At 39.2% G+C, this 21,488-nt stretch overlaps 4 protein-coding genes across 10 annotated transcripts in view; 2 read left to right on the forward strand and 2 right to left on the reverse strand.

The window, feature by feature from the left end:
* The first annotated feature begins 1,699 nt into the window (after positions 1–1,699).
* Positions 1,700–2,990, forward strand: tmem187 (transmembrane protein 187). The gene has a single exon (XM_086210690.1). It carries the CDS (start codon positions 1,782–1,784, stop codon positions 2,568–2,570), a length of 789 nt encoding a protein of 262 aa, XP_086066816.1. The 5' UTR covers positions 1,700–1,781; the 3' UTR covers positions 2,571–2,990.
* A 970-nt stretch (positions 2,991–3,960) lies between these two features.
* On the reverse strand, positions 3,961–14,582 carry LOC147256964 (pinopsin). 2 transcript variants are annotated; one of them, XM_086210683.1, is made up of 8 exons: positions 12,490–14,582; positions 11,464–11,603; positions 9,918–9,981; positions 9,641–9,766; positions 8,667–8,805; positions 8,426–8,590; positions 4,300–4,384; positions 3,961–4,189 (listed from the first exon to the last, which is right to left on the reverse strand). In XM_086210683.1, coding segments are annotated over exons 1-8 (930 nt in total). In that variant the 5' UTR covers positions 12,491–14,582; the 3' UTR covers positions 3,961–3,979. The 2 variants fall into 2 exon arrangements, with proteins under 2 accessions (XP_086066809.1, XP_086066808.1); XM_086210682.1 differs by lacking the exon at positions 12,490–14,582 and having other exon boundaries at positions 11,464–11,924.
* On the forward strand, positions 13,569–18,847 carry ndufs8a (NADH:ubiquinone oxidoreductase core subunit S8a). Its single transcript, XM_086210691.1, has 8 exons — positions 13,569–13,671; positions 14,418–14,470; positions 14,639–14,704; positions 15,643–15,732; positions 15,857–15,965; positions 16,993–17,056; positions 17,289–17,417; positions 18,635–18,847. The coding sequence occupies exons 2-8, from the start codon at positions 14,431–14,433 to the stop codon at positions 18,764–18,766; spliced, it is 630 nt and encodes a 209-aa protein (XP_086066817.1). The 5' UTR covers positions 13,569–13,671; positions 14,418–14,430; the 3' UTR covers positions 18,767–18,847.
* Positions 18,848–20,368: 1,521 nt separating this feature from the next.
* The window catches only part of LOC147256966 (uncharacterized), a 6,910-nt gene continuing 5,790 nt past the window's right edge, over positions 20,369–21,488 (reverse strand). For all 6 annotated transcript variants that reach the window (XM_086210687.1, XM_086210684.1, XM_086210685.1 and 3 more), the window contains one exon: positions 20,369–21,488. This exon is cut by the window's right edge and continues 691 nt beyond it. In XM_086210687.1, the coding sequence (XP_086066813.1) occupies positions 21,097–21,488 (392 nt within the window). In that variant the 3' untranslated portion in view covers positions 20,369–21,096.

The raw sequence follows: 21,488 nt of genomic DNA on the forward strand, positions 1-21,488 counted from the left end.
TGAAATGTTTTTGGTTCATTTGTTCATGAATGGAAATGTTAGACCAAGCAATGATTTGTTACCTACAGCATATGTTAGATATTAATACCAGTTAAAGAAATTGATCATGTTTTTTCTTAGTACAAATCTGTGCACACTACCCATAACACACACCTCACTAGAAACCTGAAAGCAAAAAATTCTTTTAACCCCCCCCCCCAAATTATTTCTAAAATTTTGTCTTTTCATAAATATTGTGAGGAAAAAATGATTTAAATAGATACATGGGACTTAAAGTGCAACACAGTGCAATATAAAATAAAGTTTTGTAATACCTGCAGTAAACATGTATAGCCACAAGCAGGTATATCACCTGGAATACCATGTCCAACCCTGGAAGTACTACTGCTTAATGGCTTCAATAGTTTCCTCTACCTGTAGGATCTCACAGAGAACAATTCCTCGGAGGGCTTCCATTAATGGGACTATGGGTGGAGACGTGTGATTAACAGTGAGTGACTTTTAGAAAGGTTTTTTTGTTTTTTTTTGGCACGTATCAGTGTGGAATGCCAATGGGCAAAGTGTGTGCACAAACAAATGTTTATGATTTGGCTAGATGTGTGTAAAAGTTTCAAACTGAGTTTAAAATAGTGATTGGTAACAGTATTGCAAAGTGTGTTCTAGAATTATAAACTCAGCGTAAAGGAGTGTGAATGCCTTTCGTTTGACACTTGGTAATTGTAATTGCTACAAGTGTTTAAGATTTCAGGGATGTTTCAAGAATTACCATTTGTGTTAATGTGTTCAGAAAACACCTTTTAGTTCTCATTGATCAAACCTTGTGATTGATAGTCTCAAGTGCATTTGATTGGCACCAAGCTATAATTTGACAGTGCATACTTTTAGGTAGCAGCAGTCAAGGACTGCTACATGTAAAGTTATTCAACTGATCCTGTTTCAATAGCAAAATGTTTCCTCCATGGCTCAGAGAGAGGGGCCACTAGAGTTTTGATTAAGTCCAAGTGTCTTCAAACAAACTAAAAAGGCAGCTCCTGATGGGCTTGATGGTGCCTTGCATTGCAGCCTTCACTATCCTTGAGAGAATGTGTGTGGATGAGGCAAAACTGCACCTCTAAGGTAGAGAAGAAGCTACATGAATGAACCCATTTATTTTACAGCTATGACATTGTTTGGATTTTTTTAAAAAAGTTTTAATAGTATGATTGAAGTTGACAAAATGTATAACAATTTTGATTAACTAATGCATTACATGGAAAATAATGTAAATAGCTTGTAAATGGAGACCAGCGGAGGCCATGCCACAGCTGCATTTAGTCAGTTAAAAAAAAGAAACAAGAAGACTCCATGCATCATTGAAAACACTCAACTGAGTATCCCATGTAAAATCTTGTCTTGTAGTGTATCTCTTACTTTAGTCAAAGATCACCCTTAAAGGCCAGACTGTTGCCATGGCAACAGACAGTGATCCATGAGTCGCATAGGCATAGTTTCCAAGCTGTAGGAGACGTCTTTAAATGCTCTTTAGTGTATTTATGATTGCATCACAATCACTCTTCTCGCTCAAGAAGATTTGAAGATTATAACTCATGTGGTAGAAGGTTTCGTTCTGCCTGGTGTCCTCGTGATTGTAGAAAGGGTGGGCGGTAGGGATGCAGCAACCAATTACACCTTCACTACTCTACCATGTGATATTGAAACCCGGAACAATAACAAGAGCTCCGAACTTTGATCTAAATTTGTCCGGATTTAAACATTTTAGTTAGAGCTTTAATCTGCCGTCAATGAAGTCCGCACTGCTTCACGTGTCGGTGTCGTTTATGCTGTGCGTCGCGCTAGCCAACACCCGCCTTTTCGACAGGGTGGACGTGGATTTATCATATGAACATTACGCAGAGCCGAGGGTCGAGCATTTTCCTGCTTTTCTGAGGATGCCTTTCAACAGCCTAGTGAACCTGGCCTACATATACATGGGTCTGTACTGGATTCTGAGCTACCGAGGCAGCAGAGAAAGCGCTCAGAGCCGTTACCTGAGGGAGGTGTTCGCTCTCATGGCGCTCTTTTACGCACCGGTGCAGTGGACGCGCCTGGCCTGGTTGCAGCGTACAGCTGCCGTACTCGACCAGTGGTTCACCCTACCCATCTTCATGTGGGTGCCTGTGTGGATCCATTTCATTGAGCGTGGACCAGTCAAGTGGCGCACATCACAAGCGGCATCGCTGGAGCTCTGCTCGATCCTCAGCTACGGCCTGGCCTTGGCACACCACAGGGGGTTCGAACTGGCACTGGGTGCCCATGTCGCCCTCGCTTTGTATAAAGGGATCCGTGTGCAGCTAAGGCATGGAGACGTGCGCTCGCAGGCTTTCCTGGTGTTAGCTGTGTTGTCTTGTGCCGGTTTTGTAGTTCTGAAGCTGCTTGATAATTGGCTGGCAAAGTACCGGCTTTTCCAGCGGCTCACCGGACACTTCTGGTCGAAAGTGTGTGATGTGCTACAGTTCCATTTTAGCTTTTGTTTTCTGACCTCTCTGACGCAGAGAGCGCACGCAGGGTGCTCCTCTCTGGCAGGCGACTGAGATTCAATTAAACAGTACTGTCACTGAAACGCACACATACACACTCATTTCACGCGTTTAAGTCTTCCGATCCTCTTTGTTGTATTTAGGGCAATAAAAGTTATCCCAGGGGCCAGGAGACTTGGGAGACTTTCAAATCACTGTGAACCAGAAGAAAAAAACCTTAAGAATAAATCCTAAAGGGCTGACCAACTAGGGCAAGTGTTTATCAACCCTATCAACAATTTATTCGTTTGAAAAAATACTTGTGAGTATTTCAGAATGATTATTAGTCTTATAATGTTAATTTTAGGAATTCCACCTGTGATGTTCATCAAAGGTTTGTAGGCAGTCCTTTGAATGTTTTGTGTCCTTCAGCTTTTTTATGCTTTAAGTACTTTATTTGCCTTGTGTGTGTGAAAAATAAAATTCAAAAGTCTGCTCTCCATTGCTTTATAATAAGCCACAGACCAAATATGACTGTTTTTAGATGTTCTCCATGTTAGCTGAGGTCATTTATGAAGCCAGACTAACAGTATTTAATATTTTTGTCCCTTTACTCTAAATATTTTTTTCCTGGATACGTTGATAGCATCTATTGCTTTATCTGTATATATGAATATTAGTTGAAATTTATTTGATGTCTTCTTATGGGCACAAAGAGACATTCTCTATTAAAAAGAAAATCTTTTGCTTATTCAACTTTGAACAGCCAAAAATGTATGATCAGAAATATTGTGGATCCCTGATGGCTATAATATGGCATAAGATTGTCTTTCAAGACCATAATATTTATTTCCAGTAACCATTATTAGGTTTATGTAAATAGAAAGACTTTATGATCTGTTAAAAACCAAGCGTTCAGCATTTGCATCCAGACTAGGTTTGTCTCATTCACAGGAAAGAAACAGTTTAACCTTGACTGTTTAAAAAGTTTTTTTTTTGACTGTTTAAAAAGGTTTTTTTTTTGTACAGTCAAATGTAATTTTCCAAGGTTTTTCCTGCACATCAATTAAAACAGTGACCTATTTTCTGTGTTTGATAGCAAACAAGAACATCGAATTCCTAAAGGAAAGCTATAAAATATAGGATCATTGATCACTGACCCTGAATAAATAAAGGTTTAAAAAGTATATACAGAATCAAGTGAGTGTAAATCCACTTTGACAATCAGCAGCTCTTAAATAAATCTTCTTTACCTGACCTGCTCCCAGTGGCAATAATATAAATGGTGTTTAAATAAATTTGTGTAATTAACAATTTTTTGTGAAGAACCTACCTCACACTTAGTAAAATGCAGCAGCATCTTCTAACCACACACAGCTGAAAACAACTTAAGTCAATGTTGAGTCATGCTTATGGGAGTGTGTGTAGAAATGTCATGCTTTTATTTGAGTTAAGGTGTGGGTAATGGGGACACCCTTGCATGTTTACAAGTGGCATTTAGTAATAGCAGTAAGCACAGGCTCTGATGGTGCTTTCCTGTTGGTCCACAGCAGGGCCAGGCCTGCCTGCCGAAATTCCTGATGGGAACAGTAGATGAGAGGGTTCAGACCACACCCCAAGTATGACATTACGGATGACAATGTTCTGAGCCAATCAGGTGCTGGTGAGAGGTCCAACCTGCCCAGTAGTATCAGCTGATTGGTTAGTGGAGAGACAGAAACAACAAATCCAGTGAGTGAAGTTTATATGTGGTTGTCACAAGTGTTCTTGTAGATGTAGATGTATTTTCTCATGTGTATGTCACCTCAGACACAGCAAAAGGAGTGTAGCAGAGGATGTAGGAGGACACCAGCAAAGGAGTGACTGCAGACAGATCTGCTTCATCATCACTGATACAAACAGGAGACAAGGGGGAGAGAAGGAGGAGAAACTTGAGACCCATTCACACTGGATTACCATGAGAGGAGGAGGCATGACATGCAAGGGCTGGGCACAGTGTTGTTTTAATGAGAGAGCAAATTGAAAATCAGACTCTTTTCTGTTGAAGAGACAACTGTCTTTTTTTTTTTTACTTACCTGCCAACAAATTTTACTTTCAGAAGCTAAATATTGCAACTCTCTCCAAGCACCCTGCTGTTAATGTCTCTTCACTTGGTTCCAATGGCAGCTCGAATCAAATTCAAAGTTCTTCTTCTGGATTGCAAAACAGTGACAAGAACAGCTCCTGCCTACCTGGAATCCCTCATCCAGGTCTACACTTGCTCTCACCCGCTATGCTTTGCCTGTGAGAGACGACTGGTGCTCCCAACCCAGCATGGCTCTAAATCTCTAGCTAGACTCTTCTCCCCTGTTGTTTCTAAATGGTGGGATGAACCAACTCCATACAATCCACAGAGTCCCTTTCTACAGTTAAGAGACATTCGGAGACTCAACAGTTTAGGGAAATTATGGAAAGAGTCAAACGTCTGTCCTATACCGAAAGGCCAAGACCCTGGCTCAATCTCAGATTGGCGTCCCATCTCTCTAACCTCTTGTGTAGGAAAAATAATAGAACGCTTTGTATTGAAAAAGCTCATGCCCACAGTGCTCAACGTGTGTAAAAACCAATACGCATATCTGCCCAAGCACAGTACCACAATGGCCTTAGTTAGAGCAATGCACACCTAGCTCACTGAAACCGACTCCAAACCAACAATGGTGAGAATACTGCTGGCAGATATGTCAAAGGCGTTCGATCGAATAGACCACCTGATGCAAAACATACTGGATTTGGAACTGTGCCCATCTCTGACAACCTGGATACACAGTTACATCACAGGGAGGAGACAAAGAGTGGTGGCAAATGAGGCTCACAGCCCCTGGATTGAAGTTACATCTGGGGTGTGTTCGAGGACACCCTTGATGTGGGATATGCAGATGACATCGGGCTGTCGAGAGCAATCCCCATATCCGACATCACATCAGACACATCAATGCGCCTGGAGGCACAAAGGCTGGACGAATGGGCAGCAAAGAACAAAATGTTGCTCGATGGGAAAAAATCAGTTGAGCTACAAATTTGTTTTGCACGAGACCCACCACAACCTTCCCCTACTGACGCTGGGGGGACAGGAGGTACCTGTTGTGGAAACAACAAAGTATCTGGGATACCATCTGGTCAAAATCTGACTGGAGATACACACATCAAGAAGGCAATTAAACTGCCTCCAAGGGGCTGCACTACCTCACTGTCATGGCAAGACATGGTTTACCTGCAGAGGATCTCATCATGCTGTACACCACTCTCATCAGGCCGTGTCTGGAATACAGCTCAGTGCTCTAGGTGGATTGCTCTAAAAAACAACAGGCAGAGCTAAAACGAGTCCAAACACGCGCCTGTAAGATCATCAGAAGGAGAGCTGGCAACATCTCACAACCCTTACCATCACTGCAGACCAGGAGGGAGGAGGCTGCGGTGAAGCTGGTCAGAGACATGCACGATGAGCAACATCCTTTGCACGACCTGCTTCCTCCAACAGGAGGCAGCTGTACTGTTAAAACACTGAGGAACCAGCACAAGCTGGCTGAACCCAAGGCCAAGACCAGCAGGCTAAAAAACTCAGTCCTGCACACTGCAGTCAGACTGTACAATGAGACGATTTAGTACACAAAGTAATATAGCATGACAGTGAACTTGCTTGGTTTGCCCTGAAATATTTTAAACTTTGAACTTGTCTTTTTTGACTTGTCATGTCTTTTAAATTGCTTTATTTGTAAAATTCTGCTCCTTTTTCACTGGAGCCTTTTGGTTTCCACTGCAAGCTGAATTGAATTGAATCAAATCAAATCAAATCAAATCAAATCAAACCTAGGCACTTAAATCTGACCCTTCTTTGTCCTCAGGGGTAGGAACAAGTCGGAAGGTTTAAGATCCAATTCTTAGTGAAGACATAGCACAGACAATGCTGAATGTGTTGAATGTTGAAAGATATTGTTGATGTTGAATTAATGGTTGTGGTCATTTGTGGTAAAATTATAGAAAAAAAAAAAGGCATTTCTTCTGCCACTAGATGGTCAATCAAACTTGAAGCACTTTCAGAATCAGAATCAGAATCAGAATACTTTGTTAATCCCTGGGGGGAAATTTTGTTGTTACAGTTTTAAACTTGCTCTTGAAAGTACTATAAAAATAAGAAATTACAAATTACAATAATTAGTAAAGTGCAGACTTTAAAAAATAAGATAAGTTTAACAATATTGCACAGTTTAGGAATGACATGTTATTATCGTGGTTTCTGATTTGTTGTAGTTAATAAGGCTGTCCCTCCAGTCTAAATTCTTGCATGTGTTTTACGTCACTTCGGACAAAAGTGTCTGCCTAATGAAATTGTAGAATTGTAGAATTGTAGAATCACATGAAGTTTACACAAATTTTAAAAACTATGCTGCTTAAATGTGCCATGACTGCTGCATGTACATTACTGCATGCTTTGAATATTTAAAATTACCAACAGCAGCCTTTGTAATTTTCAGGGTAAATTGTTGAAGTGTTGGACAATATTTCTTTTCACATATGTTGTACACATGTTCATATGTGTTCATATGTTACATGTTCACATGTTATAGTGTGATGTTTTGCAGTACTGCATGTCCCTGTCCCTGTGTAACAAACAGAATGTGTGTGTTGTGTATCCCTATGAATCTTACAGTCTTAATAGTGTGCACTTTAAAGAACCAAATGCTTGCCATTGATTTACACTGATTCAAGATAGGAATATGGAAACAAAAATTTAAGAAAAACCCACCTGTTTGCAATGTAATGCTTAAGTACATTGGATGTTTAAAGAATTTGATTTCTGGGCAAAAAAGACAATGTGGATAAAACAACCCGCATTGTTGCTCTGCTGCTTCACGTTGCCTCTGATGCAATTAGTTTTCATTTTCAACATCTTTACTCAGTTGTATGGTGTTTCTGTCATATTAATGCCTGTAAGACTGTGTTGTTACATAACGAGGGAAGAAGATGGACCATGAAAAAAACACTGATTCACATGACTGACATGGTCAGTGAAACTGAACAATTTCTGATAATGATTTTGAGCATCACTGTGCTCAAGGCTCATCTTGGAAAGGTCTGGTTTGTTTTAGTCATTACAGTGATGGAGTCTATTTTTAATTTTCCTTTGAAATCAGTTCATTGTTTCTGTGTTTGGAGTGACTGAAAATAGTGATAAAGAAGGGTGCACTGCATAATCAGTGATGACTGTGTTTACACCAAACATGAAGGGAAGTTGTTCCATAGGGCAATTAGAATAAAGTCAATGTCATTTATGGAAAAGAACTGAACTTGAGCCAGACATTTTAGTGATTCTGTTTCACGAAAACCTTTCAACATTAGGATTCTTCAAATGTAACTAACTTTGAATGAGAAATGTCCTTGCTCTCTCAGATTAATCTGAAAAAGAAAATCTGCATCATGTGTATTGCAGTTAAATCACAGCAAACTCTGAATTGGAATCAGTAATCATGCAGATTTAGCTTGTAGAGTAGGCTATGAAATTATTCAAACTGTGTCCATGGACATGCATGGTACAGACAAAGACACACTTTTATGTGGTTTTGTGAGATCTCTGAGACTTCCAAAGATATAAGGCAGCAATTTGAAAATTTTAGGCATGGTTGATGACTAAAACAAGCGGGAGACAAACATTTTGATCTACATGAAGATAATGCCTCCTTTTGTGGACAAAAAAGGGAGAATATTTGCAGGTCACTTGTATTAGCAATACTCGTATGAAATATAAACAAGTAATCCAGAGAGTATGACTGCACAAGTAACCCAAGGCAAAAATTCTACTGAACACAATAAAAGAATCAGACTCATCAATTTAATCTCCTACTGGCCACCTCCATGAGTCCATTTTGAAAGGATCTTTTCTTGAATGCTTTACCTTTTGCAGTTCCTGCAGCAGCCAGCAGCACTCAGCAGAGAGCAGAAAAGGATGAGGATTAAAGGGAGAAAGATACAGATGGAGAAGGCACAGACAATGTAGACCAACATGTCTGAGTAGCTGCTCTCCCAGAAGACGGCACATAGCATCTCTGCAGGGTCATAGCTGGAGAAGAAGGATGGAAACCAATACAGTGGAACCAACATGCCCTAACAGAGGAAACCATTTTGTAAATACATACCGGATCCAGTCATAGACAACAGGCACACTCCCAAACACAACCCCTGTCACCCAGGAGGCTAAGCATGCTGTCACCATGACAACAAAGACCGCACTTCTGGAAGCAGCCACACCTATCAGTCGCTGCACACAGAGGACGGCTGCAAAGAAAATAAAATAAACTGTCACCGTGATTGTGTGATGTATTGACATTTTGTTAAGGAATATTGATATACAGTACTTGAAAAAGGCTGGGGAGAATAGTATTTCCATACTTACTGTATTGCATTGTAAATGATTAAGCAAGGAATATCAGTGATGGAAAAAAATCACAACTCTGAAGATGAGAGGATGTGACCTGTGTCCAGTTTTATTACATTTTTCTCTCATGATCTTTAATACAGGTTTGAGGCTTACATTACACAGGATTGATCATTTCACTCATTCTCATTTGTACACATGTACAGTGCTTGATGAGTTTGGCAGGCGAACTCCTGTGGCCATTATGGAAGCTTCAACTGCAACTCACACAGTGAAAAACACATGATAGAATTATGGCAATCCCACTGTTTTGATGGTGGTTGCCATGACAACCTCAGTTAGCTGCATTAAGAAAGTCTGATGCTGCTTTAAGTTGCATCTTAACTCATCAAAATCCTAGCCAACATGATTACAGATTGTCAGTCAGTTCCTGTGAGTTACAGCCTTTTGCATACAGGTTAACTTGGGATTTGCTGCTACTCTTTTATGATTTATATCTTCAGAAATGAAAATGTTAAAAAAAAATTCAAGAAAGCAGTTCAGAACAACATTAAAACAAAATTCTAGGGGAAAATTTGGATTATATAAGTATGCACTGAGATTAATTGGGTGATATTTGCCTCATTCCAATACCTCTTGATGCTTCTGCTTTTTAGTGATGATGTAGTTTGCAGGAGTGTGTGTGTGGGGTGTGTGTGTGTGTGAATATGTGTGTGTTTATGTTAAGTTAGTTACCTATGCTCCCTATAGAGGAGGTGATGAAAGCAAATTTCAGCAGACTGACGACCTCACACCATGGCGACCTTTGACCTCCAGTCAGGATGGCAAACAGGGAACCAGAGATGATGAGGAGAGAGCAGCCTACACAACACAGTTGTTCCTTATCAGAATGATGGTTGGCAATAAACTTTTGATATAAAAAGTTTTTTTTTTTTTAAAGGAAGTAACAGATGATGACAGATTGGCGGATGGATACGTAAACTTGCCATCCATTGGTCTCAGTATGTTGTACCTAAATCTGACAAGGTGAGGCTGATGAAGGGAAGCCAGTAATGGCAGCTGAACTGACCCTTGCACTGAAAAAGAAAGAAATAAAGAATACATTCTCTCTTTATATTTTGCATGTGGAGAAGAATAAAAGCTCTTTTAGGACAAAGCTCTTGCTACATCCAGAACAAGCATGATGACGATAGTAAGTCTTGTGCCATGTATACACTCGAGCTGAGGGTCCTGGACTCCACTAAGTTGAGGCGAAATCGTACAATGTGGAAGGGGAATGTGAGGTGCACCCAACTCTGTCTACGCAGACCTGCTTGAGGGAGGACTGTCACATGTGTGAGGAATATGACCCAGATCTACCCAGCTGATTTGCCATACACGCCATCGCCTTCTGGGATGTATTGTGACTGGCCAATAGAAACAAGGCAGATGGTAAATATGTAACTATCGTCACCTTCGCAAGGCAGAGGGACTAATGGGCACTTTTATAACTAGCAGGCAAGACTACTGCAGTGCTCTCTTTACTGATCTACAAAAGAATACAATTAATCAGCTGCAATTTATTCAAAATTCTGCAGCAGAAGTTTGGACCAAGACCATAAGGAGAGTAAACAATACATCTGCTTTAAAATCTTTACATTGACTGCCTGTTAGTTTTCATATTGATTTTAAAATTCTTTTATTTGTTTATAAGGCACTGCATGACCTTGCAACAGAACTACATCTCAGACATGCTTTTACTTTATGCAGACCCCTCAGACCCTCCAATTCTCCCTTTTATCTGTTCCAAAGAGTAGAACTAAGAGTTTGAGTAGTTCAGCTTTTAGTCATTATGATCCAAAATGCTGAATCAAACTGCCAGAGGATCTGACAGGAGCTGGAAATATTGATACTTTTAAATGTATATAAAAGCCTATTATTTTAGTTTGGCTTTATTATCATCAAAGTTTTATGGTTTAAACTTTTTAAATTAAATTTCTGTTTATAGTTGTATCTCTATTTGCTCTGTTTTATCTGCATTTATTTATTTTTTGTTAATTTTACTAAATAAGTGTATTTACATTAGACAACTCTTAGACTGAAATACATCTATTTATTGAGCATATTATTTTAGCATAGATATCTGAAAGCATAAATTTGTCATCAAGGTGCTCTCTCAATTTATTCACTCCCTGTAACCATGAATATATTCTTTATAAATAAAAGATCTGCTGAATGGATATACAGGGAATGAAATCGCAAGACTCTAAAGTTGATTATACAAAGGACCTCTGCTGTGTAGCAGCACAGAGGTTGGAGCAGAGGAGACAGTCAAAGAAGATTGTTGGTAAAAAACAAAAACAACAACAACAACAAAAACCAGAGATCTGCGCCACTCAAACTAAAAAAAGTTTAATTATTTGAAGAGTTTGCTGTTGTTCACATAAATGTACATTTTGGCATATAATTGAGAGGTAAATCCTACATTTTCCTCTTTTTAATAATCAGAGTGAAACAAATATAAAAACAACCTCTCTCTTTATTCAGTGAATTTGTAATGAACAAGCTCATCCCCTTACCATGACTTTGACCATCAGAATGAGACAATTCCCCACCACTCCCATCACCATTTCTACTCCCAGCACAGCAACCAGCACTAATTTCTCTGTCTCACGCCAGGGACGCTCCATGAGAGCAGTCACATTAGACCACTCGCTCACTGTGAAACAAGGAATACAGAGCATAGCTGTTTAGATTATGGGCTCAATAGCTGTGTTTTTCCGAGGGGGGGGGGGGGGGGGTTCTCGAAGCCAGCTTATCTTCAGAACAACTTCAGTTCTATATTCTCTAAGCTAACCATAATGCTTTGTTCACAGATATTTTTTTCCCCTTTTAAACATAACCAATCCCCGCAAGATTTAATCAAAATCACATTAGGGCTTACAGCAATTGTCATATTGCAATAAGGCACAACATTTGTTTAAGGCATATTGGAGAACAGAATGATATTTAAAGTTAAACATTTTGGTGCTGTGGAGATTACCCTGCATATACATCGTATCTTACTGACTTACATAAACATCTATGTTACACAGATCCTGATAAAAATCACATCATTGCCATTTTCATTATGTTTCTTTAATTGAAATGAGAATAATAAACTAAAATGTACTGAAATATAGCAAATCATACATCAGTGGCAATAACAGCCAAAATTATTACATTTTTTTTTTAAGTGTGCAACCCTACTTAAAATACATGTATGTATAGCTGAAACCTTGGACTGCTGCTGTTAAAATTTCCCAGTTAAAGTACCAAGTGTACCAATCAACCCCTAGTCTTCCCCAAAAAAGCCATTTGAAATACTGTTAGTAGAGGAATTAAGACACTTGTATTCATTTATTGTTCACAACCAACATGTCTGAGCAAGTAACACTAGTGCACAACTCTTCTCATTTACAGGCAACTGGGTGAACATTGAAAACAGCATTTCTGTGATACTTCAGCCCCTTTTCTTCATATAGGCAGACCTTACTCATGCAAAGACACAGACATGGTCAAATCATCAAATGTACAGGATTTGAAAACAAAAAGACTACACTTACTGTTAAAAACGACTGGTCTCCAGCCTTCAGTGGTGGTTTATACAGGGTTTCCTGGGATCAGATGTGAGTGTCTTCAAATTAAATGTCAATTAAAATCCACATGCTCAATTTAACTCAACTGATAGGGCTCTGACATACACTGTAAGCCTCCAGCTCAGCCTCTACATTTACCTACCATTTCTATGATTCCTCTTTAGCATAAATTGATAACAGCAATAATCATGAAAATAAGCTATCCGAGAGATATTCCTGTCCATACAACAATCAAAAATGATTGTAGATGGAAAACTTCCCTCTCTCCCTCAGTACAGAGAACTGACCCTGAGTCTGATCATATGCAGGAGCTCAGTTTTGATCCAACAATTTCAGGTAGAAATGAAGAAAAGAATTAGAGGTCAAATGTCATTTGTTCAGTTGAGCTCCAAGTTGTAAATTGCTCTGCTGTTGTTTAGGAGACAACAATGCAATAATTCACGCTAAAATAATCAAATTATAGTTAATTGCATTCGAAAGCTTAGCAGCACTCACTACCATTAAATCTATGAAATATTGCTGACAAAATAGTCTAAAATGCGGACTAAAAATTAAGGGTTTGATGGGTAGTTTAGTTATTTTTTATGGGTGGACAAGCTTTTAAGGGGCCAAGGACAGATAATAAAAAAAAATAGAAATGAATGATGAATAAATAAGTAAAAGGAAGACACAAAGATATGCAGATGAGAGAAAAAAATGGCCAGGGAAGAAGAAGAAGGCAATTGCTCATCTGAGGATGGGACAATAGGCCTAAATCAAACATGTATGCCACTGCAAGAAACTGAAAAAAATTAAATGTCAAATGAAAAAAAATGCAGCAGCTATTAAAAGAGGGAATATACATGTATATGTGGATTAAATGATGGCAAATAAAATATTACATTGAGTATCTGTCTGGAAAGAAATAGAGGGTGCAAAAATGTAATAACTTAAAAACCAACAGGAGTAATGAAGAGAATGTTTTCCCTCGCTAACCCAGTGTTCCATATATCAGTCCAATAGGTGGCGGTAATGTGCAAATAAGCTGGTGTGTCAACCATCTATACACCCAAAGAAGGAGGAAGACGCACAAGCGGAAGTAGACGACGACGACGACGAAGAAGAAATCGTCCGCTGTTCTGGTTTAGAAGGCCAAATAGCGACTTTTCGGTGAGTTTGACAATCAAAATCTCAGTCTTATTAATTTTGCACGTTTCAAATACGTCATGATAGATACAGAGTTCATTCCCATTTATAACCATGGTTTAAAGCATGAATATGACTCTGAATCCACCCGAGGCGACCTTTACGCTAAAGTCCTTGACAGTGGCGCTCGTTTACGTTAACGTAACTTACCGCTACTGTTAGCTTAGTCAAGTTAAATCAAAGACAGTTTGATAAATATCACCATGATTAAAAACATAAGCTATATTACCACTTCACCTTGAGTTCCTATATATGATTAGGAGCCACAGACACCAATCCCACCACTCTCAAGATTATTTGTCCCTTCCAGAAAACCGTCTGCTAGCTAAATATCCTACCCAGTTACATACAAGTCTTGTCATGAGAGTCATTCAGGGTCAGTATTTCCACTAATCGCCCCATTATCCAACGCTAACTTTCAATGGGATGAGGTAACCAACTCAGAGTTCTCTCTCGGTTCAGCATTGCTGGAAGCAGTTAATGGTCTGCATTTTCGGTGTATGGTTCAATACTTAATGTAAAGGACTAATAAAAATATCTCTGTTGATATTTTGCAGACATCATGTTGCCATCTTTGTCTTCTAGTGAATTATTATTTACATGAACAAGGATCTATCTTTTTTCAAAGGATGTTTTTGTGGTTGCACAGTGATACACTTGCATGGCGGTTTTTGAAGTCAGTCTTTGTGTCTTAATGTGTCTAATTTCAGCTTCAAACACGTGATGGCTGCAACATTGCGTTTATTGTACTCCGCAAAACCAGGTAAGTACAGTGGAGGAAATAAGTATTTGATCCCCGCTGATTTTGAAAGTTAACACACTGACATGAACAGTCTATGATGTTTATGGTAGCTTTAGTTTAACAGCGAGAGATAGAATATCAAAAAGAAAATCCAGAAACTAAATTTTTTAAATTGATATTTACTTTCAGGTACTTTTGTGGCCAGTCAGCATCTAGTGAGGTCCTTCGGTGTGTCCGCACAAAGAGGAGGATTCAGTAAGTAGTGCTGCAACATATGAACCTGACTCAAGTCAGTGTTTTGGAATTTTGCCATTCATGTGTCTCGAAGAATTTGGGTCTCTTTCTATCTGATGATCTTATTTTGTGTATGAGCTTTGACTGTTTTGATATTCATGCAAATGGACTTAGCTAGCATCTGGAATTATGAGAAACCCTAGCAAACTGCAGCCAACCTTTGTTGACATAACTTCATATTATGTCTGTTCAAAACTAGACCAGTGGAGTGAACTAGTGGACTTGAGCATTTTACTGCCATGGTGGCAACATGAAGGAGATCAGATTTCTACCTTCATGGTATTAAACAGTGTGCTAACCAGCTTATCAGGAGTAAATAAGTGGTTCAGTGTTTTACTCAAGGACACTCTGGGAAACCAGGGGAGAGAGGCAGTAATCTTCCAATTCCTAGGTGACCACTCTACCTTCTAAGCCATGCTGTATGGCAACAATAGGTATGGAGCACATTTTTCGGCCTCCTTTAAAGTTGATATGTTTTTTGGAATGATGATGACACATGGCAGCATTAGTCTCTCAGAAAACTAAAATTACACCAATATGATGACTTTTGGATTTCCAAGTGATGGTGAGGTGAGCCCAAAAAACAGATTATGTTCCATGAGGCATCAGTCCCACTCTCTTTCCTTAAACACAGTTGCAATTTGATATCGATGAACTCCTCCAGAAAAGGGACTCTCACGTACATTTTTTTTGTCACTTTAGAAAGACAACTGGACCAGTATAAAATAGGGACTGTAATGATGCCCATGAATACAATATATTTACCAGCAGTCATAGTCATCTTGCTAAAATGGCAGTGTCATCAAACATTATTGGCTTTGGAAATGGAACATAAGAAAGGATGAGTAAGTGAAAAGAGATTCAACTCAAAAAACACTGGTGAATGTGTGTTTTTATAGAGTATGTGAATGCTCAGGAGATCCCTACAGACATGAAGTCCATCACCGATAGAGCTGCTCAGACACTGCTTTGGACAGAGCTCTTCAGAGGTCAGCCCCACACATGGACCCCTTTTACAGCAGAATAACTGTTTGCAAATGGATACTCATGAGCATACCAAATTGGTAGTTTTGGTATTTTTGAGTCACATGTTCCATTGTGTTGTTATATTAGGTCTGGGCATGACGCTGAGCTACCTGTTCAGAGAGCCTGCCACCATTAACTACCCGTTTGAGAAGGGCCCTCTGTCACCTCGCTTCAGAGGAGAACATGCCCTGCGGAGGTGAGAAGCGTTGCTCACGATTTATTGTTCCAAAGATAATATGCAGTATGATGTAGGTAAAATTGATTAGAATGTTACAATTCACGGCTTTATGGTGGTGCAGTGGTTAGCACTGTCGCCTCACAGCAAGAAGGTTCTGGGTTTGAGCCCCGCCTAGAGCACGGGATCTTTCTGTGTGGAGTTTGCATGTTCTCCCTGTGCCTGCGTGGGTTCTCTCTGGGTACTCCGGTTTCCTCCCACAGTCCAAAGACATGTAAGAGGGGACAAGGCTGATTGGATACTCTAAACTGACTGTAGGTGTGTCTGTGACAGCGAATGGTTGTCAGTCCATAAATGTTGGCCTTGCGATGGTCTGGTGACCAGGGTGAACCCTGCCTCTCGCTCAAAGGCAGCTAGGATAGGCTGGGGTATGCTTTTTATTAATATAGTCCAAAATGCATATCATGTAGGGGTTTTCAGATATTTTGCGTCACGAAATTTTGCGAAATAAAAAAATGACGAAATAAAATTCAAAGACGCACGACACAAAAATCAATGTAAAAAAAAAAAAACACGAACCGGCGCCACGCACCACTAACACTGATAAATTTTGACCCTCTCGCCTACTGTACACACATTACAAGACCAAGAAGAAGCGAAACAATTTCAAAATGGAGGAAGATGAGGTCGAACAAGTAGCGGATGCTCCTTCATCGAACAAGTTGGCTGTGTGGACTTATTTTGGCTTCTTGTAAAAGACAAGGCAACGGTGAGACGATTGTGGATAAAACAAAAACTGTGCAAACTATGTCGGTACACAACACCGTACACTGTGGCGAGCACTACTAGCATGATAGAAGGATAAGCACCTGTTGAAGAATTTAAGGCTTAATTTATTTTAATTTAAGGCTGAATTTTAGGAAGACATAACCTGTTATGGCCAAATAATTTAATATTTCAGTTAAAGATATAAACATGTTATGGAGGTCTTTTATTCACCAATTAAACTTTAGATATTAACCTTTTTTTGTCATCATGTTTGCTGCAGGTATCCTTCTGGAGAGGAGCGTTGCATTGCCTGCAAGCTATGTGAAGCTATTTGCCCTGCCCAGGTACACAAAAGCTTATTATCTCTACTGATAGACAAGTGTTCTCGTTCTTGTTCTCGTTCTCTCTCTCTCTCTCTCTCTCTCTCTCACACACACAGTCCAATTGACATGGCTTGATGATGAATTTGACAAAACAACTTTGTCCTGTCCGTAGAATTTCAGCAACATTTGTCATATAACTTGGTTTCAAGTCAGAATTGGGATATGTCTTGCTGTATGAATGTCATGTGTCCAGGCTATTACCATTGAGGCAGAGACTCGTGCTGATGGTAGCAGGAGGACGACTCGCTACGACATTGACATGACCAAATGCATCTATTGTGGTTTCTGTCAAGAGGCGTGTCCTGTGGATGCTATCGTAGAGGTGCGTATGGTTTGACACCCAACAAATGCAGTTTCAGATAATCTATCGCATGGTCGTTAGAAAGTTCTTTTTTGGTCCACATTTTAGTTTTGCAAGAAGACATGATTAGTAGGCCCATACCCTCAAACTGGCTGAATTACGTTTAGTTCAGCAGCAGGCACATCTGACTTGTAACAGCGGCATTATGGTGAAGCAGTTTTGAACTGTTAGTGCTGTGGGGCAGCTGTGATCTGAGGAGATTTCTGAGATTGTTAGCAGGATCCTCAGCATTCTCCTGCCATCTACAACCTGTAGTCATCACAGACTTCACCTGCTGCTGTACAGAGTCTGTGTTGTTGCCTTTACTACTGGTACACTACATGCACACATTGATTTGATTGATTTTTAATGTAGAAAATAACAACACGCAGTGTTACTCTGCTGCCTCACATTGCTTTGGGATGCACAATTATATGAATTTTAATAGTATGCCCAATTTTGTGAAACTGTGTACTATAATAATACTATAATAACTTTTCATTAACAGTTAATATACAGTACATCATTTGTACTACTAGGACTAGAAATAGTAGTTCAATAACCTTTGCAATTCTTGTGGTATTAAAGTTTTTAGATAACTTTTTATCATGTGCAAAGGTTGGTGCATGTTGGACATAGCAAGAGTTTGAAAAAGTAAATTGAACATTTTTTTTAAACAATTATGCATAAAGCATTCACAAACAGAAGTGAATGGCCTTTATCACTAGATTCCTCTCATGTCGAGTAATGCATAGATGTAAGATTTTAGAATGTTCTCTACTCCATGGGGGAATAATAGTTTAAAACGAGTGTGTCGAGCAAACACAATAGGGTCTTCGCCCCGGAGTGCATTCGGGCTCAGGCCCTAATAACTATCACCAATGAGTGATTGTTGCACCACCTGAACATAGGTACATTTTTGTTCTAACATTGAAGATGGATTCTGGTCCTTATGCAATTTTCACCTGCATTTGAGTAAATTTTTTGGATATTGCACAACATTTTGCAAAATGTCCCCATTTGTGTTTGTGAACTACTATACCAAGTTTGATGCTGATTAGACCCTTTTTCTCTGAGATACCATTGTTCATCCATTTCGGTGCCACTTAGCAGCCAATTGGCACCAAATGTTACAGAAAATATTTGATTCCTTTCCTCTTTCTTAAATTAGTCTTTTTGTCTTGTATTTCTTTCTTCAGGGTCCTAACTTTGAATTTTCCACTGAAACCCATGAGGAACTGCTCTACAATAAGGAGAAGCTACTCAACAATGGAGACAAGTGGGAAGCAGAGATAGCTGCCAATATACAAGCTGATTACCTCTACCGATAGACATTACTCTCCCTTTCCCTTTTTGACACACACACACACACACACACACACACACACACACACACACACACACACACACACGTACCAGCATCACCTCTGACATACTGTACACATACGTCCATACTGTATATAGTGCAAGAAGACAGCCGAGGCTGGGGTGTATGTGATTCAGGTTTGGATTTGTGTTTGCATCTTTTTATTTAAAACAACACCATCAACACAGCTATGTCAGTGTCCTCTCCTTTTAATGTAATGAATGGACTATATGTTTAAGTCCATAATGGGATTTAAGGGAAGGATGACTAGTTGCTGGCTGTGACAAATGTGTCCTATTTCATTCAACCATCAACGTTGTGCGTGGGTGCTGGGCACAGATGACAGAATACAGATGTCATCCTTGATTGATTAGGATGGACCACACAAGTAAATATATTTGATTATTCTTGTTGTGCTACTGTCATGCTCTTGTCACAGAAATACATTTCTGGGAGAAACACTGAGTGAATGAAAAGTCAAAATTTGATCATCTGCTTTGAAATAACAGCAGCAGTAAATGAAACCACATCTTACAGTCCAACTGACCAACTACATGACGACTGTCAGGTGTGGTTGAAAGGTGGTAAGTTAACACTGAAATGCAGGTAGATGGAACATTTTATCATGCACCCATCAATTTTGAGATGTTGAGACTATTTTGACAGTGGAAAATGGTGTTCAAAATATAAACTGGGTATGAATTGGGTATTGGGCCCCTCTACCAGGTCTGCTTTCTCTGATGACAAGGTGGCACTTATCTGCATGATCCTGCATAAATTAATCAAAAAATAAACCAAACCAAAAATAAAATCACAAAACTAGTCTCCACTCTTTTTGCACCTGAAAGGTCAGGCTTCTGTACTTTGATTGCATCAATTTATTGTAAATTTATTAATTGAACAAGTAATGCCAAACATGAGTTAAGTTTATGTTCAGGTCATCCCTGCCTTCAGGCATCCATCATACAATCCATAGTTTATTGGGAATCGACCAAATCAGGAGATGTTGCATGAAAAGAATACTGATGACTTATGACATAACTATAACTAGATTATAAGATTCTTCACCTAAGAATACCCCAAATTAATTAAATAATGCTGCAGGTGTTAAATAATGCTACTCATTTCAAAGAGCCTTCAATGTGAATGGGATAAAAACTTTCTAGGTCAAATGAATGCACAACCAAGATGATTGGAGTCCCTTGAAAGAAACCTCTAATAGAAGTGCCACATAATGCAGAGAGGATATCTCCACGTCTTGTGGTCTTTGTGCTAAGTGTTCACTTTTGTAATATCACGAACAAAACCAAACATTGATGAGGAGAGGAGCAACTGCTGTGACTATTTATAGCTGACGATGTAAAGGAGTATTAGGAATATTTCAGGACAAACCAAGCTCACAAGCCAGATCTTTTGGTGACTTCTCAAAGATGGAAGCCAACACTTCTGCCCACTACCATTCATACACAGAGAAGGGTTTCTAGCTACCTAATTGGCTCTGGGAACGATGAGCTATAACGCATTTCCCTAAAGTGGAAGCAGTCTGCAAGTTGAGGTCACTGTCTAAACAAAAAAAATGTTTCTGGCCATAGCTGGAATTCCCCTTCCAATTACTATAAAGTTTTTAAAAAAAATAACAAAGTCATAGCATTATACAAGTCAGATTTATTTATATTGCCCCAATTCATAACAAAGGTTATCTAATAACACAAATTAGGTGTACAGTCTTTATTCATCTTTTAAAAAGACCAGTGTGCAAAGGAATTGAGGGTATTGTAGTTAGAATACAACATTTGTTATCAAGAGCACATTTTCACAGATTTTCTTAAAGGTCAATCAAAGTGATGTTTAAAAATACTCCATTTTCCAATTACTGCAGTAGCTTACATGAAGACAGATCTCAAAACATTATTCAAAAATCAGTTTTCAAGGTAAAATTCTGAAATTTTCCATACTACATCTACCATGAATTGAGAAGTACAGGGGCATTGATTTGGTTTACTTGAGCCTGAGAACATAATTCACAGGTCTTTTTTTTCATGATGATAAACCCACAAAACCTTCACACGATGTGCTGGTTTACATTTCTCGTTATTTAGACAGTTGGTATTTTTATTCAAGGAAACCTTAACAAAAAAACAATGAAATTATCTACTCGTAGGTACAGAAAATGCTATTACAGCTGGACGTGTGGATCCCTCTTTTCACTGTGGTAAAAAAAATCTCAAAAACCCACCAATGGCCATTAGTGTTGTAACATTAAAATCAAACACAAGGTATTTTGATTATTTTTTATTAGATACTCTTTTTTTGGGTTGGTGAGCAGATGACTGTCTTGCATGCATCTGGAGTCTCTACATCTACTGCAGCACAGCGGTGTTTCTTCAAGGACTGGGATCTGGTAAAGAGTTTTTTACACTGGGAACACCAGTAGGGTTTTTCTCCTGTGTGGACACGCAAGTGTCGGCTGTGACTATGTGACTGATTGAAACATTTCCCACACTGGTTACACTTATATGGCTGCTCTCCAGTGTGGATTCGAAGGTGGCGGATGTAGTTGCTCAGTCGACCAAACCCTTTGCCACACTCTTCACACTGATGGGGTTTATCTCCAGTATGAGTGCTTAGGTGCTGCTGGTATGTTTTTGAGATGGAGAAAGTATTGCCACATATTTCGCAGCGATATG

The sequence above is a fragment of the Aulostomus chinensis genome, chromosome 8 (assembly GCF_037954235.1).
Source record: "Aulostomus chinensis isolate RoL2024-O1b breed Wild chromosome 8, RoL_Achi_v1.0, whole genome shotgun sequence".
In the NCBI taxonomy this organism is placed as follows: Eukaryota; Metazoa; Chordata; class Actinopteri; order Syngnathiformes; family Aulostomidae; genus Aulostomus; species Aulostomus chinensis.

Bases quoted from the DNA above. Each gene is read 5' to 3' on its own strand.
- tmem187 (XM_086210690.1), top strand. From the start codon at position 1,782: ATGAAGTCCGCACTGCTTCACGTGTCGGTGTCGTTTATGCTGTGCGTC.
- LOC147256964 (XM_086210682.1), bottom strand. From the start codon at position 11,628: ATGCTCTGTATTCCTTGTTTCACAGTGAGCGAGTGGTCTAATGTGACT. The intron at 8,591-8,666 runs GTATGTATTTAC...CTTCTTCTCCAG, and splicing joins GTTGTCTATGACTGGATCCG to CTATGACCCTGCAGAGATGC. The intron at 4,190-4,299 runs GTGACATACACA...CTAACCAATCAG, and splicing joins CTCCTTTTGCTGTGTCTGAG to CTGATACTACTGGGCAGGTT.
- ndufs8a (XM_086210691.1), top strand. From the start codon at position 14,431: ATGGCTGCAACATTGCGTTTATTGTACTCCGCAAAACCAG. The intron at 15,733-15,856 runs GTCAGCCCCACA...TTGTTATATTAG, and splicing joins TTGGACAGAGCTCTTCAGAG to GTCTGGGCATGACGCTGAGC. The intron at 17,057-17,288 runs GTACACAAAAGC...TCATGTGTCCAG, and splicing joins AAGCTATTTGCCCTGCCCAG to GCTATTACCATTGAGGCAGA.